Below are 27163 nucleotides of genomic sequence, written 5' to 3' on the forward strand. Positions count from 1 at the left end.
ATATTTTACTAATATCGTAGTCCAAAGGGACGATTGCTTAGATAATAGTCTTTCGAATATATCGCAAATTCTCGAATAAACTGGTAGGTATTTGAAGCGTAGAATCAAAGAGATGAATCTTAATTGAATCGTAGTTCAGTTTTGATTGAGAATTAAGCGTCTCGTATACGAGCAATGATTGCATTCTAATACGTTCTAGATTAAGTCGACTTAAATTCTGTTTGTGTCTCTCAGTACTGCTGTTTTTCATCAACATTGCCGTGATACTATTGATTGATCTATATTTTCTTCAAAGTAATTTAGTATTCTACTTTTTAATTGATTTATTTTGTAAAAAGATGTCTTCCTGATAGTTCAGAAGAAGAAGCAATTTCATTTTTCCTATCTGAATGAAGTAGACAATACACATCATATGTCAACGGAACCGTAATTGCTGATCACGTGTGACTCAGCTGTCGGAGGTTCTGACATCCAAGTTTAACGCAGGTTCTGTCTAATTGCCGTTAAACTATCTCGAAACTATTGTGCGCATGCCGCGTATTAGATATATTATGCGTGCATCCTATGTATATCATAACGCTATTAAACTAAGCAAATCAACGTTCAACACGCGTCACGTGTCTGTAATTCTTCAAAACCCATCGTCGATGTGCTAACAAGATTTGCATACACATTCTGGATTCTGAATACCCAAGTGGAGTTCGACTCTCGCTCTTATCATTCTCCCAGGACACGGAATCGCAATAGGAATTCTTCAACGTGTTCCATTTCGGAACACGTTACATAAACATAACCACGGGTCCTCGAATAAATCACTCACCCGGAACATTGATGGTTTACGACGGCAGACTTGTTCACGATATTACGACTTGAAGCAAGAGAAACGCATTTGCAAGAGGAAAAGAAAGACGAAAATCGGTAAAAACGACATAGAAGATCACAGTTGGTAATCGAAGGAAGTTCGTTGGATGCGGAAAGCAGCTTTGTCTGTCGGGTTTCTCGTCATAACATAGGTTTCTAACCTTTTCAGTTCACTTTGTTTAGCTTAACCATTTACCCGGAGCGATACAAATCACTCTGTAATAATAATAATTATAGATCATATACAACTGGATTCTCTCGCGCCTCGAAATTGGTCCAGTCGACAGGAATTGAAAGAGAAGCAACTAAGCTTCCGCAGACCCCATAATAATTGTGCAGTTCGCAATAATGTTTTTCTTCAATTCAGAAACCATTTCATTCGGTCGGATAAGGGACCTCTGGCTGGAAAAAGTTCAATAGATTTTCGTTGACAAAGGAAACTCGCCCGATGTTGGACCGTACTCCTAAAAGAAACTAGGTTTCCCAGGTTATAGAAAGGATCGGTTGCAACAGGATGATTTTCAACGGAATTGTAATCGGTCGAACGCGTCCAATATTGGAGAATATAGTAGCAACTATATCAAAGTTTTATTAACAGAGTATATTACGTGAGTTTATCTAGTGCGGGCGTGACTGCTGCAGACAACGTTCCATTCTGGCGCAATAAAGTGCGTCGATCGAGGGTAACGCGTTATTGACGGTTTTGCTTTGATTTTTGATCCGTAAAAACAACGAATTGGAAGTATAATAAAAATGCGGTGAAAGTTGCGTGAAAATTAATCCTTCGATAATTAATTTCAGGTATAATAATTCGTGAAAGTATTCAAACACTTGCAGGAACCCTTTATGAATGTATTATGTGTGTTATAGGAAACATAAAAAAAATTTCAATTAATAAGGTGACTGATCGAATACTTTCGCGAGTCACTCTACATGCACTTGGACTAAGATGGGAAAAATATGATTCTATAGGACATAGAGACGTTCGATTTGGAGGATTTCAAGTACAACAGTGTTAACATGACTGCGTTTCGTTTGGTGGACCTGGAGGAACCGAAGGTTGCCGAAGTTCTGCGGCAGATGGAACGCTTCCAACCGATTGGCCACGCGATCCTCAACAAAACCGGAGTTATACAGGTTGGTTGAAAGTTCAAGTAACTCTGTGGTATGTTCGCCACCGGAAATCGCTATCTATCGTCCCAGAACTCGTCTGTTCGTTGCTTTCTTGTCTGTCGAAACGGAAAACGGTTTTCTGGTTTCTCACAATACAATCGCGCGAAGTTTAAGAAATAAGAGTCGATGCCTGAGCATTCTTTCGCAGAGATGCTGGCTTAAACCACGTAACGCGAAAATATCGCGCATGACTGGACAAGAGACAGCGCCCACAGGCTAAAAGCAGTTTCAGACGGAGAAATAATTTTTGTAGAAAAGAAAGACTAGATATAGCGTAAGAAAAGTAGCGTGAAATCGGCTCTGGATCTTTATCAGTGTTCCATTTAATCTTGCGATTAGGAAAATTTGGAAACTTTTCTTTACGATCTACGTGAAATACGTAAGGAATAGATTATGTATCTATGTACTTGAGGATGCTTTTTCTTCTTATATATCGATCCAACCATCAATTATTAAAACATAATGCTACGGTAAAAATTTTCCCACGAAATTACTCTCATGGCATAAAAGAGAGCGTTCATTTTAAAACGCGCTTTATTTAAAATTCATACGATAATTGATTTCCAAGATATAAAATTCCAAAGCATAATAAATAAAAGCATAAATAAAAATTCTACGCGGAATTACGGGATAGCTTCTCAAAGATTTTGCAAGCTTCTCCGAAAATTCGAAGAATACAATAAAACATTAAAAACCTCTCTTTCTGTACAAACATGATACGTATCAAGGAATAAAATATAATATTTCACACCTTCCGCACTAAAAATTTGTCCATAAATGTATCCTTGGAACATAGAGGGAAGTGTCCCTCTCAAAACGTACTTTGTTTAAAGTCGATACGACAACAAGTTGCCGAGATATAAACCTTCGAAGCAACCCTGTACGGCCAGATAAGATAGCGAATGGGGATGTTGCGCGAAATTCCAGGAAAGTGGCGTGACCTAGTTTCAGTTCTGGGAACAGCGTACGTATCGAGTATGTAGTAGTAATGAAAAGACACGCTGTGTCATTGTCCTGCATTGACCATCGCGCACGTGGCACGATTGAGGTAGGTCAGTGTTTTTGGTGCGCGCGAGAGAGAGAGAGATACATCGAGCCATCAAAAATTACGGTGCGATTTGGACGACGATATCTCGGAAATGGATCGTCCGATTTGAATAAAACGAAAACGATTTTAAAGAGGGAGATTTACAGATTCTAATGGTATCAGTTTCGATGACGGATAGCCATTTTCGAACGAGTTATAGAACAGAGAATAAACGGCACTGTCTGATGGTTTCTAATCGCTTCGGATTATTTTACTTCAGATTATTGATTAACCATGAATGAAACGCTATATCGCGGGTTAACACATCGTATAATGAGGAATATGCATGTATGCGAGTAAATTGAGATTTTATGCTGGATAAAGTCTAGAAAATTATTGAAATCGGCTCGTAAAATGCGCTCGGTAGAAAAACGAATGCGTTTGCATTGAAAGTTCCATACAATAACGCTCTTTCGATCACGAAATTAATATGGTAAATCTATTTAATTAGTTCAATATTTATGGAAATTGAGCCGTATGTGTGTTCCATCATGCTCCGTTGATTCGCTAGCGTTTCGCTGCAATTTGCGTCTTTATTGATGTTACTTGTTAATATATAATTTTCGTTCAGTGAGTCAAATACTGTTTTCTTCCTACTCAGTGAAAATTAAAGTGTAACATAAAATCACGACTGTGTATACTGTACACAGGAAGTATTAAACTGGTAGAAATACGAAGGAAAAGAGCAGACGGAACTATCGACAAGTCGATTTCTAGCTGTTTTGTCAGCATTTCAGTAATTAAGTGAAACTCGTGGCGAAAATTGCAACGAAATTAAGATCGCTCGATCGACTGCACTCGAAACACGGCCTAGTTTCCTCGTAAGGGCTTTAACAATCGCGGATGGATTTTTTGTTTGGAGTGTTCTTCGCATACAAAACAAAAATTTCTCGATCAAAAAAGTGTGATCGTTACCTAATTTTAACAAACTTTCTAACTCCATTGAGAATAAAGTTCCTGTGCTGCGATAAACACTTACAATGAACAATTTGATTTCGAACGATAGATTTGAAGTGTGATTCAAAAAGATCTCTAAACTCTTTTTATCGTTCTGTCGAAATCTCGTGTACCACTTTTAGCGTTCATTATTCGATAAATCTACTTCACTGTAAATCGACAATGGAGTTTACACAGTAAAGTAAACCTCTTCTGTTAAGAGGAACTTTTACAGAGTTTTCAACTCATCTAACAAACTATCTAAAAACGATATACTGTAACTTAAGTCAAGGAAATCGAGATGCATGAATGCAAACAACTTTTCACAAGAGGGGAAACGTATGTTTCAGGCAGAACCAGCTTTAGTGTACGACAGCGTGCAGGTTTTCGCGCACGGTTTGGCAGCGTTGGATCGCAGCCACGACCTCAGGCCTGCCAATTTATCGTGCGAGAAAGAGGAGCCTTGGGACGACGGTCTGTCCCTTTACAACTACATTAACGCCGTACGTACGTTCTATAATTTTTCATTATCGAGTCAGCTCGCTTACCAGCGAGACCGCATTGCGCAACACGAGCAATTCGAGAAAGAAATACCAGCAATAATGGAACACGGAAAATGCGAATGAAAGAAATATAGTAGAGTAAAAAATAATACAACGTTATGAAATAGCTTTATGACAATGTCGTCTGAGGAAATTCTTAAAGAAGCTCTGGAAATAACTCGTTACAAATTCTTATCGCGAACATAAAAAATTAAATTCCAATCAATTTTACAGAATGATCTCGTAAAGTTTGACCTATGCAAAGTACGTAAGAACCATTACGTACGTAAGAACAAGGAAAGTTATTCGCGGGAAATCGCGGGGCGTTTTCACGCGGTAATTGAAGGAAAACACCAAGCAGTGTTACATTCTTGTATTATTATTCGCTGAACTTTCATTTCAATATCATTGGCGATCATTCCCTTGAGATGTACCGTGCTTAATTCCATTCCGCTAACAAAATCAATTAACAGATTGAAACGCGCGTTTTGACGATCCCGCAGAGAAATTCAGCGATGGAATGTTTCTTGATTTTCCACCGACGCGACGCGACGGGACTGAAAACGGAAATTAAAAGCAGAAATGGAAGCTGTTACGAATGGACAGGCTGAAACTTTCTATCAATTTATTGGCGTTTCATTCACGTGCTTATTCGATGTTACCTTCGTTCACATCTCTGGTTTGAGAAGCAACCAGTTTTAAACGCAGATTTGGCTAATGAAATGCGTGTACATTGATATCTACGTACGATTATATAAATTTCTACGAAATTCCTCCACTTTCAATTATACAGGAGTTATTTCTATTATTTGCCATTTTTTAAAAGTAGCTGATATAAATTGTCAATTATGGAATATTCTCAATACCGTAATATCATGGCCAAAGATATTTTGATTATTTTTATTCGGATAAGAAACACATGTTTAATTCTAAAATTAAATATAAATACGATTTTGCTAATACGAGATTGACTGAAAACCTATTAAATTTTAAAACTGCTTTTCTATAAGCAATAGAAAATGTGATTTACCATGTTGTTGTACTGTAATCTACAATTATTGGAGTCACAAACGATATATAATGTGCAGCATAATCTCTTATAAACTTCTCGAAGCTTTTTTTCATTAGCCATTGCATAGTATCCGAAAACGATTGGTACGTTTACAGTAGGAAGAATCCTGGAGCCGCAATAATTTTCTTCCGGCTCGATTCGTCGATCGGTCACGTTATTGCCGATCCGGCGTATATCACGACGGAAGTCGGTTGTCAAACGGAGGGTGAACACAGGGAATCGAGTATATATCGCGAAAATTTGAACTATAGGCTGGCGCCGTATATCACAAGGTGCTTTACGAGTGAATCTCCTTTAACGAGCAGTCCACTCAACCAACAGAGCATGTTATGTAACGACACCTCGTGATTTTGCTTATTTATAGTTTACGGAGCAATCTTTTGAAGCCGTTAAATTTACCACCTGTTCGTTTTTCATCGACATCGACATCGACCCCGTGAACATTACCTTGACGATAGTTCGACGCTAAATTTTCAACGTCGTTTCATTTCGAACGAAAGCGTAAATTAGTCGTTAACAAGCCTCGAGTTCGAAATCTGGTTTAACTAATGAGAAATTTATAGCACCGGTAAAGCGTTTAATTTCGTTTATGGACACTTCAAGACAGACTGTTGATCATGGTTCGTTTTGCCCTCAAAGAAAATAGGAAACATGTATGTCGAGCAAATGCGTAAACTGTTGATTTAACATATTACGACCAAAAATAATTACAAGCCTTTGAGCCTTGCTAGTTACCATGCTCATAGGAGATGTATGATGGCCTACGAACGTATTTGAGCGTTTATCATAGAAAATCATTATGTATATACTGTATACGTTATATAAATTTTGATATTCCGAAACACGCACTGAATGTTAAAGATAATCCTACTGAATACCGAGGCTTATTAGTATAATGAATAATTAACTGTTTAAATAAATTTGTGACTCAATACCTTGCAACTTCTACATATGTACATTTACAGATTTGTTTTAAGGTATACTAATGTAAATGGACATGAAATGAATACTTTCGTGAGCTACTGTATGCAGCTGCGTCCCATTCTTGTCACAAGCTGTTAAATTTCACGTGGAACTAAGTATCCTAGACTACGCGTGAATTTTCCGAAGCGCTCTTTGCATTTTCCGAATCGGTTCTTGCATTTTATTAATACTCCAACATAAATATTCACACAATTCTCGAAGTCTTATCCCCACAAATATCTCAACTTATTATGAGCTACAATCCACTATATTCAAACTACATACGCATTAATTCACGTACGTACGTTCGCTATTAAAACTATTTTTTTTTTATTTGGTAGACTTTTTACAATCAATTCTCATTGAGAATTATAAGTAAATTATAATTAAAGTTATGAAAATATATTAAAACTATAACTATATAACTATATAACTATATGTAAACTATAACTATATGTAAATGGATCCAGTGAAAGCGTAGGAAATTAAAATGCTCTGTAACATCAGATTTCGGGACTGTCGTGTATATAGAAATATTTTAAGAACTAGCCGAAAAGTGATTTTGTTTCACTACTCAGGCAGCAGCAGCCAAAACTGCCAGAGAATATAAATGTAGACTGGAAGCTACAGCGTCGCCATTCGAGTGGGATATTTTTCGGGTCCAGCAGTATACTAGAGAATACGAGAATGATTTACGATCCGTTTAGGACACAGGGACAAAAGCCAAGCCTCGGCCCAAGTTCCGTTAACAATTCCATTCTCCTTAATTGCATCGTGCTGTATAAACAAGAAACGAGTCCTGGGTCACGCCTGGTACGTCTGGTATGAACAGAAGAGGGGAGTGCAAAGAAGTTTGGAAACTCTCTTGAGCATTTTCCGGGCGAGAAAAATGACTCTCGAGCACCCAGGCACTTTCTACGGTGTCGCAAAAAGCACGTAACGCGATCAGGAAATAAATATCACCCTTTATTCGCACTCGAGTCAAGCGTCACGAAGAAACCGTGGACTGTATCCGTCTCTTGTTTACCGATCCCGACTGGATACGATGTTTACCGCTTCACAGTCCAGGAATACGCGAAACCCGAGGAAATTCAATCGATACGGGTGCCTCCACGAAATTTTTATTCGAGCAAGAATGAGAGGAATCGCGATTTCCTGAATAGCGAGATCCGGAGAAAACCTAAAAGCTTTCAGAAGTCGGTTCCGCTACGGATTGAAAGGAATATCGTTTCGTTGATCAAACGATGCGGAAATCGAGTTAATGAAAATTGTTTTTCACGCGATATGGTGCGCTCGTAGTAAGAGTGCAACGGATGCGTTAATCACAGAAAAATTGTTCGATAAAAATATATCCCTGCTTGTTTGCCAGCGGCATAACAATGAAAAACAAACGACTATGGGAAGCGTTAAATAAAATTCTGTCTGTTTCGATTAAATCTCTGCGTCGAACGTGATATTAGAACGTTCACAACACGCCGGTGTAATATTTGATATACAGGTAGTACACTGCTTAATCCGGATCCGGCACAATAAAGTACTTGATGTACAGGTAACACTAGCTGTCGCGCTTCTAATATACAGGTGTTTGGCTACAGGTGTCAGGAAATTTAAGGGGTGATTCTGGAAGCCGAAATCAAGAATAAAAAAATTGCGTTTTGGCTTCGTTTTTTAGTTAATGACAATTAAAATCGGACAAAATATTCCTGCACGCGAGCAATCCTCCTTACACGAACGAAAAGAGGTCAGACTAAGCAGCGGGGCGTACAGTAATCCTCAAATCGAACGACACATGGGGTGGCAACTAACCTCGTACAAGTCGTAGAGAAAAAAGCCATGATATTCACAGACGTAAACGACCCCGCTCAACGTTTTGCAATAAGAATGTCACACTAAACGTTAATCCTGCTTGCTCATGGAAATTCATAAAAGCATATCGAAAACCGTTCTATGAAATTTCCGAGTAGAGGGAATTAATGTTTCTTTTAATCCCTTGCCTCCATAATTCACAAATAAAAAAACACATACCAATGTGCATATGCAATGGTCATAAAAGGCTCGTATAGATGAATGAATATTGATACGAACACCTAGTCAGGATTGCAGCCAATTATCCCATATTACTTGCCATATAATTAATAATTATACCAGTTATACAGTTAATTGCTTTACTGTATAGTGATATAATCAGTAATTATATATCAAATAATACTGATTGCCCGCATCTCACCGCGAGGAAGTGCTGCGAGTGGGGACTCACCTTTTCCCTTTTCTATCTACGTAATAATCTGTGGCGGCACGGGCCACGGAACTTTCCAACGGCTCTGGATACAAAACGCGACGCCGTCAAAGCGCAACACCGACGTGCCCAATGTACCATCGATATCTTCACGCTTTTTCCGCCGAATTCTCGAAAGAGCATACACGTGCCAGCCGCGGCGGCACATCTAATGAATGCACGCTAGTGGGGGATATCGATGGGCAACAAAGGGAAGAATCCGTTCGATCCGGAACAAAAGGGCAGTCAGTCTGTCTTACACTGTGAAATAAATAACTCCTCAGTACCATTGCATAGCAACGCGTCGATTGAACTCTTGGTGTCTATTGTTACTTGTTAATCGTTACCAGTTATTTGTTGATCGTATCTGTTAATTGTTATTTGTTGACTCTGACTGTTAATTCATTCTTAATAAACTATTGTTCGTTAAAACATCTGAGTATTCCTTACGCACCTATCACGACACACCACCTCAAATCTAAACGTAAAAAAGGGAAAGTGAAAGGAAAGCGATATTGTATGGAGTATGAATTCTCTTCACTGGATGTCACAAAAAACCCTGAAACAAATTCAATCTGCGAAAGCTTAATAAAATTCTATAAAATACGTATAATTATTTCCTGTACTTAGTATAAGGCTCAAACATTATTTCGTAATATTAGCTTCTTTCTTTTCTTTGCTCGCTTCTTTTATTTCTCTCATTTTTAATATTTTTTTTCTTTATTTTTGAGCCTGAAACATATTAGATATTTAAGATGCTATGAAATGTTCAAATATGTAACTGAAATGTATTTTCTGTAAATTGATAAATCTGAAACAAACTCATTTACTGGATTTGGCATATAAGAGAAACAGGCATCTCTAAACAGAGAATATTTTACATATGAAAAATGAACTACTGATAATGGTTAATTAAAGATAAAATTACTATTAATTAAATGTTAGCAAATATCATTTGTATCTTTTTAATGGAAACTAGGGTTACGTTGAAAACAAGAATTTTAAGTAATTGAATTTAATCTGAATTAAAACTTGAAAATTTCATTTGGAATAACTAAGATGAAAGAAAATCCGATCATTATAAAATCACTTGCTTTGTCTTTCAACTTTTAACAGTATCTGTTATTTCCTACAACAACATAGTGATTTGCAACATAATGAACCGATAAATATGTACATAAATCATTTTATGCAGAACTTTTGCTACGAACGAACAATGATGGCGAATGAACTTTTGTTTCATGCAAATGAAATTCGAATATTTATAAAATTCTACATTGCTGTTAAAAGGTTGAAAATATCGCGGTCGAAAAGATTCTAAAAGTTCTGGTTCTAAGAACGAACAATCACTAGTATTAATTCCAATAGCAACGAATTGTGTTTTAAAAAATATTTCAAGTCTTCATAGCAACATTAACACATTTCGTTATAATACTTTGTTACGCATGAAATCGCATACAATTATATACATAAAAAAATTTACCAAATGTCCTGCTGGACAAATTGTAAAGCACAAAATAAAATAAAAAAAAAAAAATTTCTGTCATAAAGTTCTGTATCTCAGTGGTCATGATAACGTTAACGTTAACAAAGGAATAGGGATGTTTTATAGCAGCATTTTCAGTACTAAACGTAGTAATAAGGGGCGCTGAAAAAGAAACAATGCAGTAGCCAAAAGGGCTATTAAAATTTAATCGCCTTCCACTCTATATACATCGGATCAACAAACCGTGGGTGGAAGGGACTATTCTTGTTTCGCAACATTAATTTACTACTAATATTTATGAAACACAAAATTTCCAAAATCAAACGCGAAGAATGGTTCGTTATATCTGCAATAGCAATTAACCTAGCACGAAAAAATGAAAAAAAAAGAAAAAATAAAGTCTGAAAATCCCCGAAATTTGATACACAACGCTAATAAATATAAATCTACGCTAATAAATATAAATAAGCAACACTAACAGCAAGAGATCGCAGTGCAACCATTTAGGAGATTGCCGATGAACGATCACACTTGAACAACTCTTGCTTGCTGTATCGTGTGATCCAGGAACAGTGTGCGATAAATGCAGTCCGAGGGTTTGGGCATTTTGTCAACGCAACTCTACTTAACAAAATGCATTATCGCAACGCTAATTATTATAGTGCATTCAATGAAAATTACTATTTACTATATGAAAAAGCTACTTTAACAATTCTTGTATTGTGACTTGCAATACCATAAAATTAATTAAAAACTAACATTTCTATAATCTAATTTTAAACAATAGAAAACAGGATAAATTCTGATACGTATAGTTCAATAAGAAATTCTAAAAATTCATAATAAAAATTGCAAAAGACAATCAAGCTATCGTAATTCGCAACTCTAAAGTAAACGCGATTATCATTTTATAGCAACTCTAATTCAAACAGTGATAATTCTCTCGCCATACTAATGAAAAACCGCGATGTTATGTCGCAGCTCTAATTCAACCCCTAATTAATCCGTCGCCACACTAATAAGAAAAATCACGATTTGCCCAATGTGACGATGAACCGATATGTACATCGGTCAAAAAGGCAAAAAACTACTACTACTACTACTACTGCAAATACAAAAGCGAGCATAGTGACAAAGTAGTAACAAGAATGACTACCCATGCTCCGGATGACCCAGAGGATCATTAGTAGTCGCCCCCTTGAATGGCAGTTTGCCGGGGCTCTTCGACTTAGCCCCTTCTTTCTTCGGGCGCAATGCCCATCGAAACTTAAATCTAAGCTCGAGACTTCTAAATCGCAAACAAAAAAAAAAAAAACTTATAAAGGTAAAATAAAAATATAAACCGCGGAAGCTGATTGAAGTGCACATGGACTGACCGATGATCACAGCAGTGATCGTTGCCCACTCGCATGTACGTGCTCGAGCAATATACGTTCGTTTCGAGCCTATTCGCGACAACGACCGCGAAATTCGAAAAATCGAAAGGACAAAACCAGAGACGAGAGCGTGCTCTACTCTTGCCAGTTTCATCGTTGTTTTTTCAAATTAGATTCCCAGAAACAGGTTGGTCACACGAAAACGCGCCTACCAGACCAGAGACTATGTCAACCTGCCCGGGCCTGCCTACTTATAATTAACAGACACCACAAAGTATGCTATCCTACTTTGGCACACCAACACATTCACTCCACGGTTCTCACGTAAATGTCCGACAAATGAACTACATTTCCCTTAAAAAGTAGGAAGAAGCCAAAGAGAAACAGCAATCAAACAGAGAATAAATTCAAAATTGCGACCCTTTCTTTCGTTTGCCAAATCAATGGAGCCACGCTTCCGTACATGAAACAATAAATTAGAATAAAAACGGGAAAAATGATAGGAAGGAGAATAATCTTTTTATATCGTTCCTAGTCAGATAAGTATCATTGTACAGAATGGGCTCACGATGGACTTGACATAATCAAGACATATCCCACGGTGTCCAACGATGTCTAACGGTGTCCACCGATGTCCAACGGTGTCCAACGATGTCAAACGATGTCCCACGGTGTCCAACGATGCCCCACGGTGCCCAACGATGTCCCACGGTGCAGTCCAGTCAAGATCATCCAAAATTCTCTTAGAGGATTTTGGTGATCCAAACTGGACTGTTGCGTAGTTCTTGGCTTGGTATCGTTTTCCAAAGATTAATCAACTGATTAATTTTTGGAAAAGGATGCCAATTACCAGGTCTCACCACGAGGAGGTGACTACGCACGAGACCCGCCCATGGGTTATGTAACACTACACATCGATCTCGACATTCAACCTGTTGGCAGAATGTCGAGTTTTGACTCTACTTAACCATGGGCCTGCGTATGGAAATAGTTGTTTCGTAGCCTAACTGCGAAACACATATCTCCAACGCAGCGCTTACATGAATCTTTACAAACGGAGAACAAAGCCTACGTAACGCAACATCCATCTCCCACACAACGATTACATCGATTAGTACAAATATCGTACAATAATTCGCATCCCTACTGGCATCATTCGGTATCAAACACACATTTATCTAACTTGGAATGAAAAGAAGAAAATGTAGCTACTGACACTGCATATACCATTTCGTGTCTCGCAGAAGGGACATACGAGTCGCTGTACTAAACTGCTTAACGTTCTACTTTTGCGACTATAAGATATTGAAGATATTGAAAAGTTATAAACTATAACGTGATCTCAATATGTTTCCCTTAAAAATGGGAAAACAAGAAAATGCCCGATGAATCAGATGATAAAGGAAAAAATCGCGGCGCGCCCGAAACGAACGAGATCGCGATCTCTCGAAAGAACTAACAAACCTACGCGACGTACTCCCGTGTACCAGATAACCCTAAGGTTCAGCGGAAAGCCCAAGAATTGACCGTAACTCGATTCCTGTTTCGCCGTTCGAAACTTACACGAGTCGCGGTCGATGGCGCCGACCGATGATGCTAGTGATCCACGGGTAATTCAGCCGTGGATCCAGCACATAGGCCAGCAACTTAACACACTCCAACTGAACATGTGGAACCCGGGGATGGACCGCTGAACAGGATTACGAAGGCAAGAGGCCTCAACTGAACAGTGGGGTCCACTCACGGGGAGGGACCGCTGAACAGGATTACGAAGGCATTGACCTCAACTGAACAGTGGGGTCCACTCCCGCGGGCCCGAACAGAATTACGGAGGACGTGAAATTGCAGGTCCCTGACCGAGTACCAAAGTACCAATCGGACAGGACTGCAGATCCACGACTGAATCCCCAACAGATTCGCCAGCATCACCGGCGCGACGACAACTCCCGCGATACGATGCGAACGTCGAGCAGTCGTCGAGCAGTCACCAGGACAGAGGTGTCCTTGGGGCGACTTACGAATCCAAAGAGTTGTCCAGTGCACGTTGACCCGCACGTACGCGGAATACGCGCGAGCGAGTACGTCACGCTACGGTTTGAAAGAACTGAGTGATCGCGAACCGATAAATCGCGAGTACAATAAGTACTGTGTGGTAAGCGAGTGAAGGGAGACGAGATTTTCCTTTTTTTCGTTCTAAGGTGGATAAATGTCGTTGTACAGAATGAGCTCACAATGCACTTAACATAGGTATCTACCTTACGATTAATTAAGACTAAAACGTACGCATCCCACGATGTCCAACGGTGTCCCACGGTGTCCCACGGTGTCCCACGATGTCCCACGGCGTCCCACGATGTCCAACGGCGTCCCACGATGTCCAACGGTGTCCAACGTTGTCCAACGTTGTCCAACGTTGTCCAACGTTGTCCAACGGTGTCCAACGGTGTCCAACGCTGTCCAACGGCGTCCAACGTTGTCCAACGGTGTCCAACGTTGTCCAACGACGTCCAACGACGTCCAACGACGTCCAACGACGTCCAACGACGTCCAACGATGTCCAACGATGTCCAACGATGTCCAACGGTGTCCAACGATGTCCAACGACGTCCAACGGTGTCCAACGCTGTCCAACGATGTCCCACGTTGCAGTCCAGTCTAGATCATCCAAAATTCTGTTGGAGGCTTTTGGAGACCCAAACTGGACCGACGGTATCCCACGGTGCAGTCCAGTCTAGATCATCCAAAATTCTGTTGGAGGCTTTTGGAGACCCAAACTGGACCGACGGTATCCCACGGTGCAGTCCAGTCTAGATCATCCAAAATTCTGTTGGAGGCTTTTGGAGACCCAAACTGGACCGACGGTATCCCACGGTGTCCCACGTTGCAGTCCAGTCTAGATCATCCAAAATTCTGTTGGAGGCTTTTGGAGACCCAAACTGGACCGACGGTATCCCACGGTGTCCCACGGTGCAGTCCAGTCTAGATCATCCAAAATTCTGTTGGAGGCTTTTGGAGACCCAAACTGGACCGACGGTATCCCACGGTGTCCCACGTTGCAGTCCAGTCTAGATCATCCAAAATTCTGTTGGAGGCTTTTGGAGACCCAAACTGGACCGACGGTATCCCACGGTGTCCCACGGTGCAGTCCAGTCTAGATCATCCAAAATTCTGTTGGAGGCTTTTGGAGACCCAAACTAGACCGACGGTATCCCACGGTGTCCCACGTTGCAGTCCAGTCTAGATCATCCAAAATTCTGTTGGAGGCTTTTGGAGACCCAAACTGGACCGACGGTATCCCACGGTGCAGTCCAGTCTAGATCATCCAAAATTCTGTTGGAGGCTTTTGGAGACCCAAACTGGACCGACGGTATCCCACGGTGCAGTCCAGTCTAGATCATCCAAAATTCTGTTGGAGGCTTTTGGAGACCCAAACTGGACCGACGGTATCCCACGGTGTCCCACGTTGCAGTCCAGTCTAGATCATCCAAAATTCTGTTGGAGGCTTTTGGAGACCCAAACTGGACCGACGGTATCCCACGGTGTCCCACGTTGCAGTCCAGTCTAGATCATCCAAAATTCTGTTGGAGGCTTTTGGAGACCCAAACTGGACCGACGGTATCCCACGGTGTCCCACGTTGCAGTCCAGTCTAGATCATCCAAAATTCTGTTGGAGGCTTTTGGAGACCCAAACTGGACCGACGGTATCCCACGGTGTCCCACGTTGCAGTCCAGTCTAGATCATCCAAAATTCTGTTGGAGGCTTTTGGAGACCCAAACTTTACCGACGGTATCCCACGGCGTCCAACGGTGTCCAACGGCGTCCAACGGCGTCCCACGTTGCAGTCCAGTTTAGATTATCCAAAATTCTCTTCGTGGCTTTTCGTAATCCAAACTGGACTGTATTAGCGTGGTTCTTAGCTTGGTATTGAATTATTGTGCAATGTTTGTACTTATCGATGTTGTGGTTTTCCAAAAGTTAATCAACTGATTAATTTGCGAAAACGATTACATCGATCAGTACAGACATTGTACAGTAATTCGCAACCGTACTGGCAACATTCGGTATCAAAGATACATTTGTCTAACTTGGAACGAAAGAATGGAAATGAAACTATTGACATTGCGTATACAATTTTGAGTCTTGCAAAAGAGACATACGACTCGTTGTACTATACTTTTGAAAATATCGAAAAGTTATATACTCCAACGTTACCGCAATATGTTTCTTTTTAAAATAGGGGACGGGAAGAAGCCTGAACAATCAGACAATGGAAGAAAAATCATTTGGGTATCTAGCATACATATTTAATATGCTATGAAATTTTCATATATGTAACTGAAATGTACTTTCTGCAAATTGATAAATTTGAAACAAACTCATTTATTTGATTTGGTATACGAAAGAAACAGGTATCTTTAAAACGAGAACATTTTATACATGGAAAATAAACTACTAATAATGGTTAATTATAGATCAAATGACTATTGATTAAATTTTAGCAAATATAGAGAATCATTTGTATCTTTTTAATCGAAACTAGGGTTACGTTGAAAACAAGTATTTTAAGTGATTGAATTTAATCTGAATAAAAAATTCAATATGAAATTCGAATATTTATAAAATTCTACATTACTGTTAAAAGATTGAAAATATCGCGGTCGAAAAAATGTTAAAAGTTATGGTTCTAAGAACGAACAATCACCAGCACTAGTACCAATTGCAATGAATTCAATTTTAAAAAATATTTTAAGCCTTCATAGCAACATTAAGATATTTCATTATAATACTTTGTTGCGCATGAAATCCCTCACAGATTCATATATGTAAATATATATATATATTATACATTTGTAATAAAGTTCTGTATTTTAGCAGTCATGGTAACGTTAACGCTGACAAAGAAATATGTCTTATAGCAGTATTTTCAGTAATAAACGTGGTAATAAGGGGAGCTGAAAAGGAAACAAAGCAGTAGCCAGAAGGGCTACTAAAATTCAATCGTCTTCCACTCTATATAAACCCGATCAACACGCCGAGAGTGGAACTGAATATTCTTATTTCGCAACACTAATTTACTACTAATATTTATGAAACAGAAAATTCTCAAAATCAAACGCGATGAGTGCTTCGTTATATCTAATCTACCATTAAAAAAAAAAAGAAAAGTCTGAAAATTCCCGATATTTGATACGCAACTCTAATAAGTATAAATCTACGCACTCGTATTTAAGCAATACGCAACACTAATAGCGAGAGATAGAAGTGCAACCATTTAAGAGGTTGCTGATGAACGATCACACTTGCACAGCTCTTGCAGCTGTACGTGTGATCCAGGAGCAGTGTCCGACAAATGCAGTCGGAGGGTTTGGGCATTTTGTAAACGCAACTCTAGTGAACAAAACGCGATCATCCATTATCGCAACGCTAAAGGGAAAAATTAATAGAACTCGCGATGGAACAATATCGCAACGCTAACTCTTATAGTGAATTTAATAAAAATTACTATTTACTATATAAAAAAGCTACTTTAAATATTCTGGTATTGCTACTTGCAATATTATAAAATTAATTGAAAACTAACACTTTTATAATCTAATTCTAAACAATAGAAAACAGGAAAAATTCTAAAAATTGCAAAAGACAATCGCGATATCGTAATTCGCAACTCTAAAGCAAACACGATTATCATTTTATCGCAACTCTAATTCAAACCGTAATCATTTTCTCGCCACACTAATGAAAAGCCGCGATGTTATTTCGCAACTCTAATACAACCCGTAATTAATTTGTCGCAACACTAATAAAAAAAATCGCGAGCGGAGGGCTGACATATCGCAGTGCAACCATGTAGGAGGTTGCCGATGAATGATCACACTTGTACAGCTCTTGCAGCTGTACGTGTGATCCAGGAACAGTGTCCGACAATTGCAGTCGGAGGGTTTGGGCAGTTTATGAACGCAACTCTACTCAACAAAACGCGATCATTCATTATCGCAACGCTAACAGGAAAAATTAGCAGAACTCGCGATGGAACATTATCGCAACGCTAACTCTTATAGTGAATTTAATAAAAATTACTATTTACTATATAAAAAAGCTACTTTAAATATTCTGGTATTGCTACTTGCAATACTATAAAATTAATTGAAAACTAACACTTTTATAATCTAATTTTAAACAATAGAAAACAGGAAAAATTCTAAAAATTGCAAAAGACAATCGCGATATCGTAATTCGCAACTCTAAAGCAAACGCGATTATCATTTTATCGCAACTCTAATTCAAACCGTAATCATTTTCTCGCCACATTAATGAAAAGCCGCGATGTTATTTCGCAACTCTAATACAACCCGTAATTAATTTGTCGCAACACTAATAGGAAAAATCGCGATTTGCCCAATGGGACGATGGACCGATATATACATCGGCCAAAAAAGCAAACTACTACTACTACTACTACTACTACAAATACTAAAATCGAGCATAGTGACAAAGTAGTAACAATAATGACTTCCCATGCTCTGGATGACCCAGAGGATGGGCAGCCATTAGTAGTTGCCCTCTTGAGTGGCAGTTTGCCGGGCCTCTTCGGCTTATAGCCTCTTCTTTCTTCGGGCGCAATGCCCGCTGAAACTTAAATCTAAGCTCGAGACTTCTAAATCGCAAACAAAAAAAAACTTATAAAGGTAAAATAAAAATATAAACCGCGGAAGCTGATTGGAGTGCACATGGACTGACCAACGATCACAGTAGTAATCGTTGCTCATTCGCATGTGCGTGCTCGAGCAATAAACGTTCGTTTCGACCCATTCGCGACCGCGACCGCGAAATTCGAAAAATCGAAAGGCAAAACCAGAGACGAGTGCATGCTCTACTCGTGCCAGTTTCACCGTCGATTTTTCAAATTAGATTTCCAGAAACAGGTTGGTCACACGAAAACGCGCCTACCCGACCAGAGACTGTGCCAACCTGCCCGGCCCTACCTACTTATAATTAACACACATACCAGAAAGTATACTACCTATCCTACCTAGCGCTATATTTAAAAATGACAAAACAGACACACCAACACACTCGCTCCACGGTTCTCACACAAACGCTCGGGCGCAAAGGTCCTACACTAGAGAGGACGTCCCGGGACGCCTCCGACACCCGAGCTTAACACACACCATGCACACTCTAAGGTACGTACCGTTTTCCTGAAATCGACTAACGAAGGCTAGTGACCATTGCGTAAAACGTGATAAAACACGTCTGAGAAAATGATATCGTTAAAATAAATATAAGTAAACTTGGAATTATAATTGTAATTTACGTCAATATTTAAAGCGTGGTTACACTTAATCGCGTGGGCGATATTATCACAAATTGTGATTGTATCGAGACGTAAATTGAATCGATAAATGTTTCGACATTTTTAATATTTGATGTTTTAACGAATGAAAAAAAGCGACGCAGTTCCACGGCCTAACAACACACACACATAACGTGGAAAATACGTCGTGCACGGTACACTAACGCATCGTCAGTCGCTGACAAATTATTACATTACTTAATTCTAGATCATCGTGCCCAGTGTCTTTCTCCCATTCAAGTAGCACCTGGGCACGTGAATGAGATCCTGACAATGGGCACGGAAAGGGTTAAACCTGAAAATCCTGATCTAAAAGAAATGATTAGTTCGTGTAAGTTTTATTTAACGGACTAACGTTCTTTGATTTTATATTTTACTACTTCGTATTTGATTAAATCTACTTTATTAATTTAATAGTAACTAAGTAACTCTACTTTATTAATTTAATAAATCAGAACAAAACTTTAATATTGCAAAAAAGGTAGCGTTAATTGAAAAAGACTGAAACTCGATCAAATGGAATAATTGGCTCTAAATATATTACTATGAAAGAAATATTCTCAGGCGATCTCTTTATCAAAGCACATACTCGAAAGTGCAGAAACAGTGTTCAAAATTATTGCTTTGATTAAAAAATCTGCCTGCCACGAAGTGTCTTCTTGCACGTAAAATTTCACACATTCTTGTACGGGAAAAAATGAATTTTGACTTATATTTTAAATTCTAACCGAAATAAAATAAACGAACGTGACTTGATATTGTCACGATTAATTCATTGCTTAAAATCAAGTATGTTTATGTTAAACAGGTATATTCGTGTACATATTTGCCATTTGCAAATATTTATACGGAATATTAACATGCATATTTATAAAGAACACGAATATATTCTCAAGTGTATGTATTTAAACTAATTATTATAATCGCGCTGTGCAAGAAGACCTATCCTAAACTAATAAATTTCAAAAAAGAATGTTACTACTCACGGGTATAAAAATACCCGCGGTCACTATGCTCGCAACAAAATTCTACGTAATACAACCGGTCACCCGTGCCGATTCGGACCTTTCATCCTACGACATGATTGAGTGACCGGAGGAACAAAAATGCATGCGACTCACCGTTCGATGCGGAGAAACAGAGGACGTTACCCTGGATGCTGCGGTATCCCAGCGAATATCATCAGGGAGACTAACATCAGGCAGGAACCGTGTAAAGTCCAGTGGTGGAAATGGTGGTTGTTTAAGGGCGGGTGGGGGGGGGGGGGGAGAAGCGAAACTTCGTTTCGACAATTTTCTTCTTTTTCCTATCGAACGTTTATTTAGAAAATACTGCTATTTTTTTACGCTTAAAAATTATTATTAAGAAATTGGAACAAGTTTGAAAAATATTATTTAGTTGAAAATTGTGAGATATTTTTCGATAGCAAACAAATGCTCATGAATAACGTAAATGCAATGCAATCATTTGCAAGAATTATATTGTTCGCAATTAGAATATATACTGTGAATTTTCGTTATTAGAATACAAAATATACATTCCAATAATACACTACAGTCGCGTGTTTTAAATAATGGAAAATATTTGCAAGAATTCAAAAGTTCGCCACTAAATATATTTAAAGAATACTGTGCAAACGCGCGCGAAACCTTGTTTCGAGGTATTTGAATCTACCTGTTACTAATTTGCAAGTTTATGACGTTATAACTCAATTAGAAACAATAAGATAATTCGTTAAAAATTGGTTTGAAATAAGGGAATGATTTCATACATCGGGATCTTTCAGAAGAATCAATGGACTCACGCGACGCAATCCTGTGCACAAAATAACCGCAAGACTCAGTGGAAAAAAAGAATAGATTTTTATATCTCGTTCCAAGTCAGATAAGTATCATTGTACAGAATGAGCTCAGAATGGATTCGACATAGCCAAGACATATCTCACGGTGTCCCACGGTGTCCCACGGTGTCCCACGGTGTCCCACGGTGTCCCACGGTGTCCCACGGTGTCCCACGGTGTCCCACGGTGTCCCACGGTGTCCCACGGTGTCCCACGGTGTCCCACGGTGTCCCACGGTGTCCCACGGTGTCCCACGGTGTCCCACGGTGTCCCACGGTGTCCCACGGTGTCCCACGGTGTCCCACGGTGTCCAACGGTGTCCAACGGTGTCCAACGGTGTCCAACGGTGTCCAACGGTGTCCAACGGTGTCCAACGGTGTCCAACGGTGTCCAACGGTGTCCAACGGTGTCCAACGGTGTCCAACGGTGTCCAACGGTGTCCAACGGTGTCCAACGGTGTCCAACGGTGTCCAACGGTGTCCAACGGTGTCCAACGGTGTCCAACGGTGTCCAACGGTGTCCAACGGTGTCCAACGGTGTCCAACGGTGTCCAACGGTGTCCAACGGTGTCCAACGGTGTCCAACGGTGTCCAACGGTGTCCAACGGCGTCCCGCGGTGTCCAACGTTGTCCCACGGCGTCCTACGTTGCAGTCCAGTGTAGGTCATCCAAAATTCTTTTCGCGGCATTTGGTGACCCACACTGGACCGACGATGTCCCACGTTGCAGTCCAGTATAGATCATCCAAAATTCTCTTAGAGGCTTTTGGTGATCCATACTGGACCAACGTCGTCCCACGGTGTCCAACGATGTCCCACGTTGCAGTCCAGTATAGATCATCCAAAATTCTCTTAGAGGCTTTTGGTGATCCATACTGGACCAACGTCGTCCCACGGTGTCCAACGATGTCCCACGGTGCAGTCCAGTCTAGATCATCCAAAATTCTCTTAGAGGCTTTTGGTGACCCAAACTGGACTGTTGCGTAGTTCTTGGCTTGGTATCGTTTTCCAAAGATTAATCAACTGATTAATTTTTGGAAAAGGATGCCAATTACCAGGTCTCACCACGAGGAGGTGACTACGCACGAGACCCGCCTATGAGTTATTTAACATTATGCATCGTTCTCGATATTCAACCTATTGGCAAGAATGTCGAGTTCTGACTCTGATTTGAAATGTCCTCTGACTCATGTGCAGCTACAGATAAGATGTGGTTGCCTTCGGTTAAATTGCACTTGCTTCCTTGATTCCATGGATATGGTGTTATTTCCTTGGTTTTGAGCAGACATAGAAAATTACATCTTAAAATTACACTCTGTGTTACCACTGGTTTATACGAAATAGCGAAATGAGAAATTAAGTACTGTATTTAAAATTAAAAAATAATGCTATATAGTAATAAAACAGTACTTCAAAGACCTGATAGATTTCGTTAATAAAATAAAACAAAATAAATCATTAATTCACTCACTACGAATTGATGGTATTGATTTAAATCAATGAATGTAGAGTTACATCCGATTAACGGTACAACTGTTATAAATTAAGAGCATAATTACTTTGAATTAATGGGATGAATTAATATATAAAATAACAGTTTAAAAGTTACAAATTAATGGCTTAAATGTTATAAATTAATAGTTTAAATGTTAGAAATTAATGGCTTAAATGTTAGAAATTAATAGTTTAAATGTTAGAAATTAATGGCTTAAATGTATAAAATAACAGTTTAAATGTTGTAAATTAATAGCTTAAATGTTATAAATTAATAGCATAAATGTATAAAATAACAGTTTAAATGTTGTAAATTAATGGCTTAGATGTTGTAAATTAATAGCTTAAATTTTATAAATTAATGGCTTAAATGTTATAAATTAATAGTTTAAATGTTAGAAATTAATGGCTTAAATGTTAGAAATTAATAGTTTAAATGTTAGAAATTAATAGTTTAAATGTTAGAAATTAATGGCATAATTGTATAAAATAACAGGATAAATGTTGTAAATTAATGGTTTAGATGTTGTAAATTAATAGCTTAAATGTTATAAATTAATAGTTTAGACGTTATAAATTAATTCCTTAAATGTTATAAATTAATTGCTTAAATGTTATAAATTTATAGCTTAAGTGTTGTAAATTAATGGTTTAGACGTTGTAAATTGCTAGTTGCAATGTTGTTATTTGATTTTTTTTTTATTTACCTTATATTTAAATTCTTCTTCGATGTTCACCCTCCGGAATTTCGGGCACAAAAGAGCTCGCGCGCGACTTCCGTGTTCCTTATATACCTTGACAAGGTGACGAGATGTTAATCAAACGGTAACGATCTTTTGACATAGCAAAGAACGGTTTTTCCATTATGACAAAATCAAATTGAACAATTTTTTAATTTTATCGTAAATTGGCAACTTCAACGATTTAATACGATATCCATTTTTATCATTTTAATAGTTTCTGCAAACTAAGACTAAATTCACACTTCTTTAATACTAGTTTTTGACTATCAATTAGTTTGAACAAAATTCTCTTAGAGGCTTTTGGTGACACAAACTGGACTGTTGCGTAGTTCTTGACTTGGTATCGTTTTCCAAAAATTAATCAGTTGATTGATCTACTTGATCATGGGCCTGCGTAAAGAGATAGTTGTTTCGTAGCCTAACTGCGAAACACATATCTCGAACGCAGCTCTTACATAAATCCTTACAAACGTAAAACAACATACATAACACACCATCTATCTCCCACACAACGATTACACCGATCAGTACAAATATCGTACAATAATTCGCAACCCTACTGGCATCATTCGGTATCAAACACATATTTATCTAACTTGGAATTAAAAAAAGGAAATGTAGCTACTGACACTGTATATACCATTTCGTGTCTTCCAGAAGGGACATACGAGTCGCTGTACTAAACTGCTTAACGTTCTACTTTTGCGACTATAAGATATTGAAGATATTGAAAAGTTATAAAGTATAACGTGATCTCAATATGTTTCCCTTAAAAATGGGAAAACAAGAAAATGCCCGATGAATCAGATGATAAAGGAAAAAATCGCGGCGCGCCCGAAACGAACGAGATCGCGATCTCTCGAAAGAACTAACAAACCTACGCGACGTACTCCCGTGTACCAGATAACCCTAAGGTTCAGCGGAAAGCCCAAGCATTGACCTTCGTCCGATTCCTGTCACGTCGTCTGGATCTTATCACGGTCGATGGCACCTACCGATGATACTAGCGATCCAGCAAATAGGCCTGCAATTTAACACACTCCAACTGAACAAATGAAGGCCCGGGAAGGGACTGCTGAACAGGATTACAAAGGCAAGGCCCCAACTGAACAGTGGGGTCCACCCCCGCGGGTTCGACACTTGAACAGGATTACAGAGGACGTGAAATACAGGTCTCTGCCCGAGTACCGAAGTACCAATCGGGCAGTATTGCGGATTGCAGGTATCACCAGTACGATGACAACTCCCGTGATTCGAGGCAAACGACGAGCAGTCGTCGAGTAGTCATCAAGACAGAGGTGTGCTTGGGGCGACTTGCGAATCCAAAGAGTTGTCCAGTACACGTTGACCTGCGCGTACCCGGAATACGCGCGAGCGAGTACGTCACGCTACGGTTTGAAAGAACTGAGCGACCGTGAACCGATAAATCGCGGGAACAGTTTTTCCAGTGTGGTAAGCGAGGGGATCACGAGAGACGAGATTTTTATTTTTCGTTCCAAGATAGATAGATCTTTGGACAGAATGAGCTTACAATGCACATAACATAGGCATCTATTTTATGATTAATTAAGGCTAAAACGCTCGCATTCCACGGTGTCCCGCGATGTCCCGCGATGTCCCACGGACACCCGGGACCCACCACGAGGAGGTAACTACGCTCGGGTCCCATTTGCATAAACAATTTTTAAGCATTGGAAGCAGAGATGTAAAATTATTTTATAATAAAGCGACATTGTAGCTACGACATTTTTTTGCCCGGAGTTTATTTGTTCTTACATTACTTGTAATCTAACGGTCTTGATACTCCGAGGCAAAACAACAACATGATTTGAAATGTCCTCTGACTCATGTGCAGCTACAGATAAGATGTGGTTGCCTTCGGTTAAATTGCACTTGCTTCCTTGATTCCATGAATATGGTGTTGTTTCCTTGGTTTTGAGCAGACATGGAAAATTACATCTTAAAATTACGCTTTGTGTTACCACTGGTTTTATACCACTGGTATAATAAAATAGCACTTTAAAGACTTGATAGATTTCGTTAATAAAATAAAACGAAATAAATCATTAATTCACTCACTACGATTTGATGATATTGATTTAAATCAGTGAACGTAGAGTTACTTCCGATTAACGGTACAACTGTTATAAATTAAGAGCATAATTACCTTAAATTAATGGGAGAATATGGTTATAAATTATTGGTATAACTGTTAAGAATTAATGAAGTAATTGTTTTAGATTAATGGCTTAAATGTTATAAATTAATAGCATAAATGTTATAAATTAATAGTTTATATGTTGTAAATTAATGGCCTAAATGTTATAAATTAATAGTTTAAATGTTAGAAATTAGTGGCTTAAATGTTATAAAGTAATAGTTTAAATGTTGTAAATTAATGGATTAGATGTTATAAATTGACAATTTAAATGTTATAAAGTAATAGCTTAAATGTTATAATTTAATGACTTAGATATTATAAATTAATAGTTTAAATGTTCTAAATTAATGGCTTAAATGTTATAAAGTAGTAGTTTAAATGTTGTAAATTAATGGCTTAGATGTTACAAATTAATAGCTTAAGTGTTACAAAGTAATAGTTTAAACGTTATAAATTGATAATTTAATTCACAAAGGTTCCTCTTCGATCTTCACGGTAGGGGGTTGCACACACAAATGAGCTCGCGCGCGAGTCGCGTGTTCCTTATATACCTTTTGTTATACGTTTGACAAGGTCCCAGAAAATGAATCAAATGGTAACGGTTTGTTGGTGTCATAAAGGGTTTTTCCATTATAAATATAAAATTTCCATTTTCCATTATAAACCAAATTTAATAATTTTTAAATTTTTATCGTAAATTGACGCTTTCAACAATTAATTACAATAACCATTTTTATAATTGTAATAGTTTTTACAAGCTGAAGCTAAATTTACACTTCGGTGGTACTAGTTGATTTAGAACTGTGTTAACTTATATTGAACATCAGTTTAAGATGAAAATAATTCTACATTATAAATTAAGAGCTTAATTATTTTCGACCAATAGGAGCATATTGTTGTAAGTTAAAAGTGTAACTGTTAAAGATTAATCGAGTGACTGTTTAAGATTAATAATGAATTGTTATAAATGCATAGCGTAATTGTTATAAATAATCAATTTAATTGTTACGAATAAATAGTTTAACTGTGAAGAATTAATAGATCAAAAATCGTAAATGAATATTTTAAATGTTATGAATTAATGGTTTTAATGTTGTAAAGTGACAGTTTAAATGTTATAAAGAAATTATGTAAATGTTATTACAAATTAATGGCTTAAATGTTATAATAGTACTTATTGAATAAAATACTGACCACTATGTTTATGGGAAATATCGTATACTATTGTTGACGAGATTTTACTGCATTGTACGAGTTGAATCAATAATAAGAGAAATAGCGTACGCTCTGTAACCCGAAATTTGAAAAATTACTATTAATTATCAACGTTTACGCTAATTGGAAACCTGAGAATTAATAATAGTTGCTACAATAATACAATAGTATAACGATAAGAAATTAAAATAAAATTGTAGGAATATTAAATATAAATAATTGCAGCAATATTGGAACTTTGGTCTTTCAAGGAAAATAAAACAATATCGATATCACGATGAAATTGCTCTCCCTGGAGGCTCAATTTCTCGGAATAGAAAATGTTCCTAAAAATTATGTTCACGGACAATCACAACAGCTAACCTTGCACATCACATACAGAATGTCAAAGTTAGCTAGACGCAACAGGGAATGACCATCTAATGCAAATGTCGTGTCATACCGGAAGCCACGGGAAAAACAATACACCGAGCCTGAAGAATACGAGGAAATCGTGGATATCCCGACAAATGGCTGGAAGTGTTCCTGCAGCTGGAAGCAGGCGGATTGGTAGGCATCCAATGATAAGCCGCAAACGTGCGCGGAG

The 27163-nt window shown here is 38.3% G+C and overlaps 1 protein-coding gene across 7 annotated transcripts in view; it reads left to right on the forward strand.

The window, feature by feature from the left end:
- The window catches only part of LOC117153785 (glutamate receptor ionotropic, kainate 2), a 157400-nt gene that overhangs the window by 100019 nt on the left and 30218 nt on the right, over positions 1-27163 (forward strand). For all 7 annotated transcript variants that reach the window (XM_076620701.1, XM_076620702.1, XM_076620703.1 and 4 more), the window contains exons 7-8: positions 1834-1998; positions 4408-4560. In XM_076620701.1, the coding sequence (XP_076476816.1) occupies positions 1834-1998; positions 4408-4560 (318 nt within the window). The remainder of the gene's footprint in view (positions 1-1833; positions 1999-4407; positions 4561-27163) is intronic.

This window comes from Bombus vancouverensis, chromosome 8 (genome assembly GCF_051014615.1).
Source record: "Bombus vancouverensis nearcticus chromosome 8, iyBomVanc1_principal, whole genome shotgun sequence".
Taxonomy (NCBI): domain Eukaryota; kingdom Metazoa; phylum Arthropoda; class Insecta; order Hymenoptera; family Apidae; genus Bombus; species Bombus vancouverensis.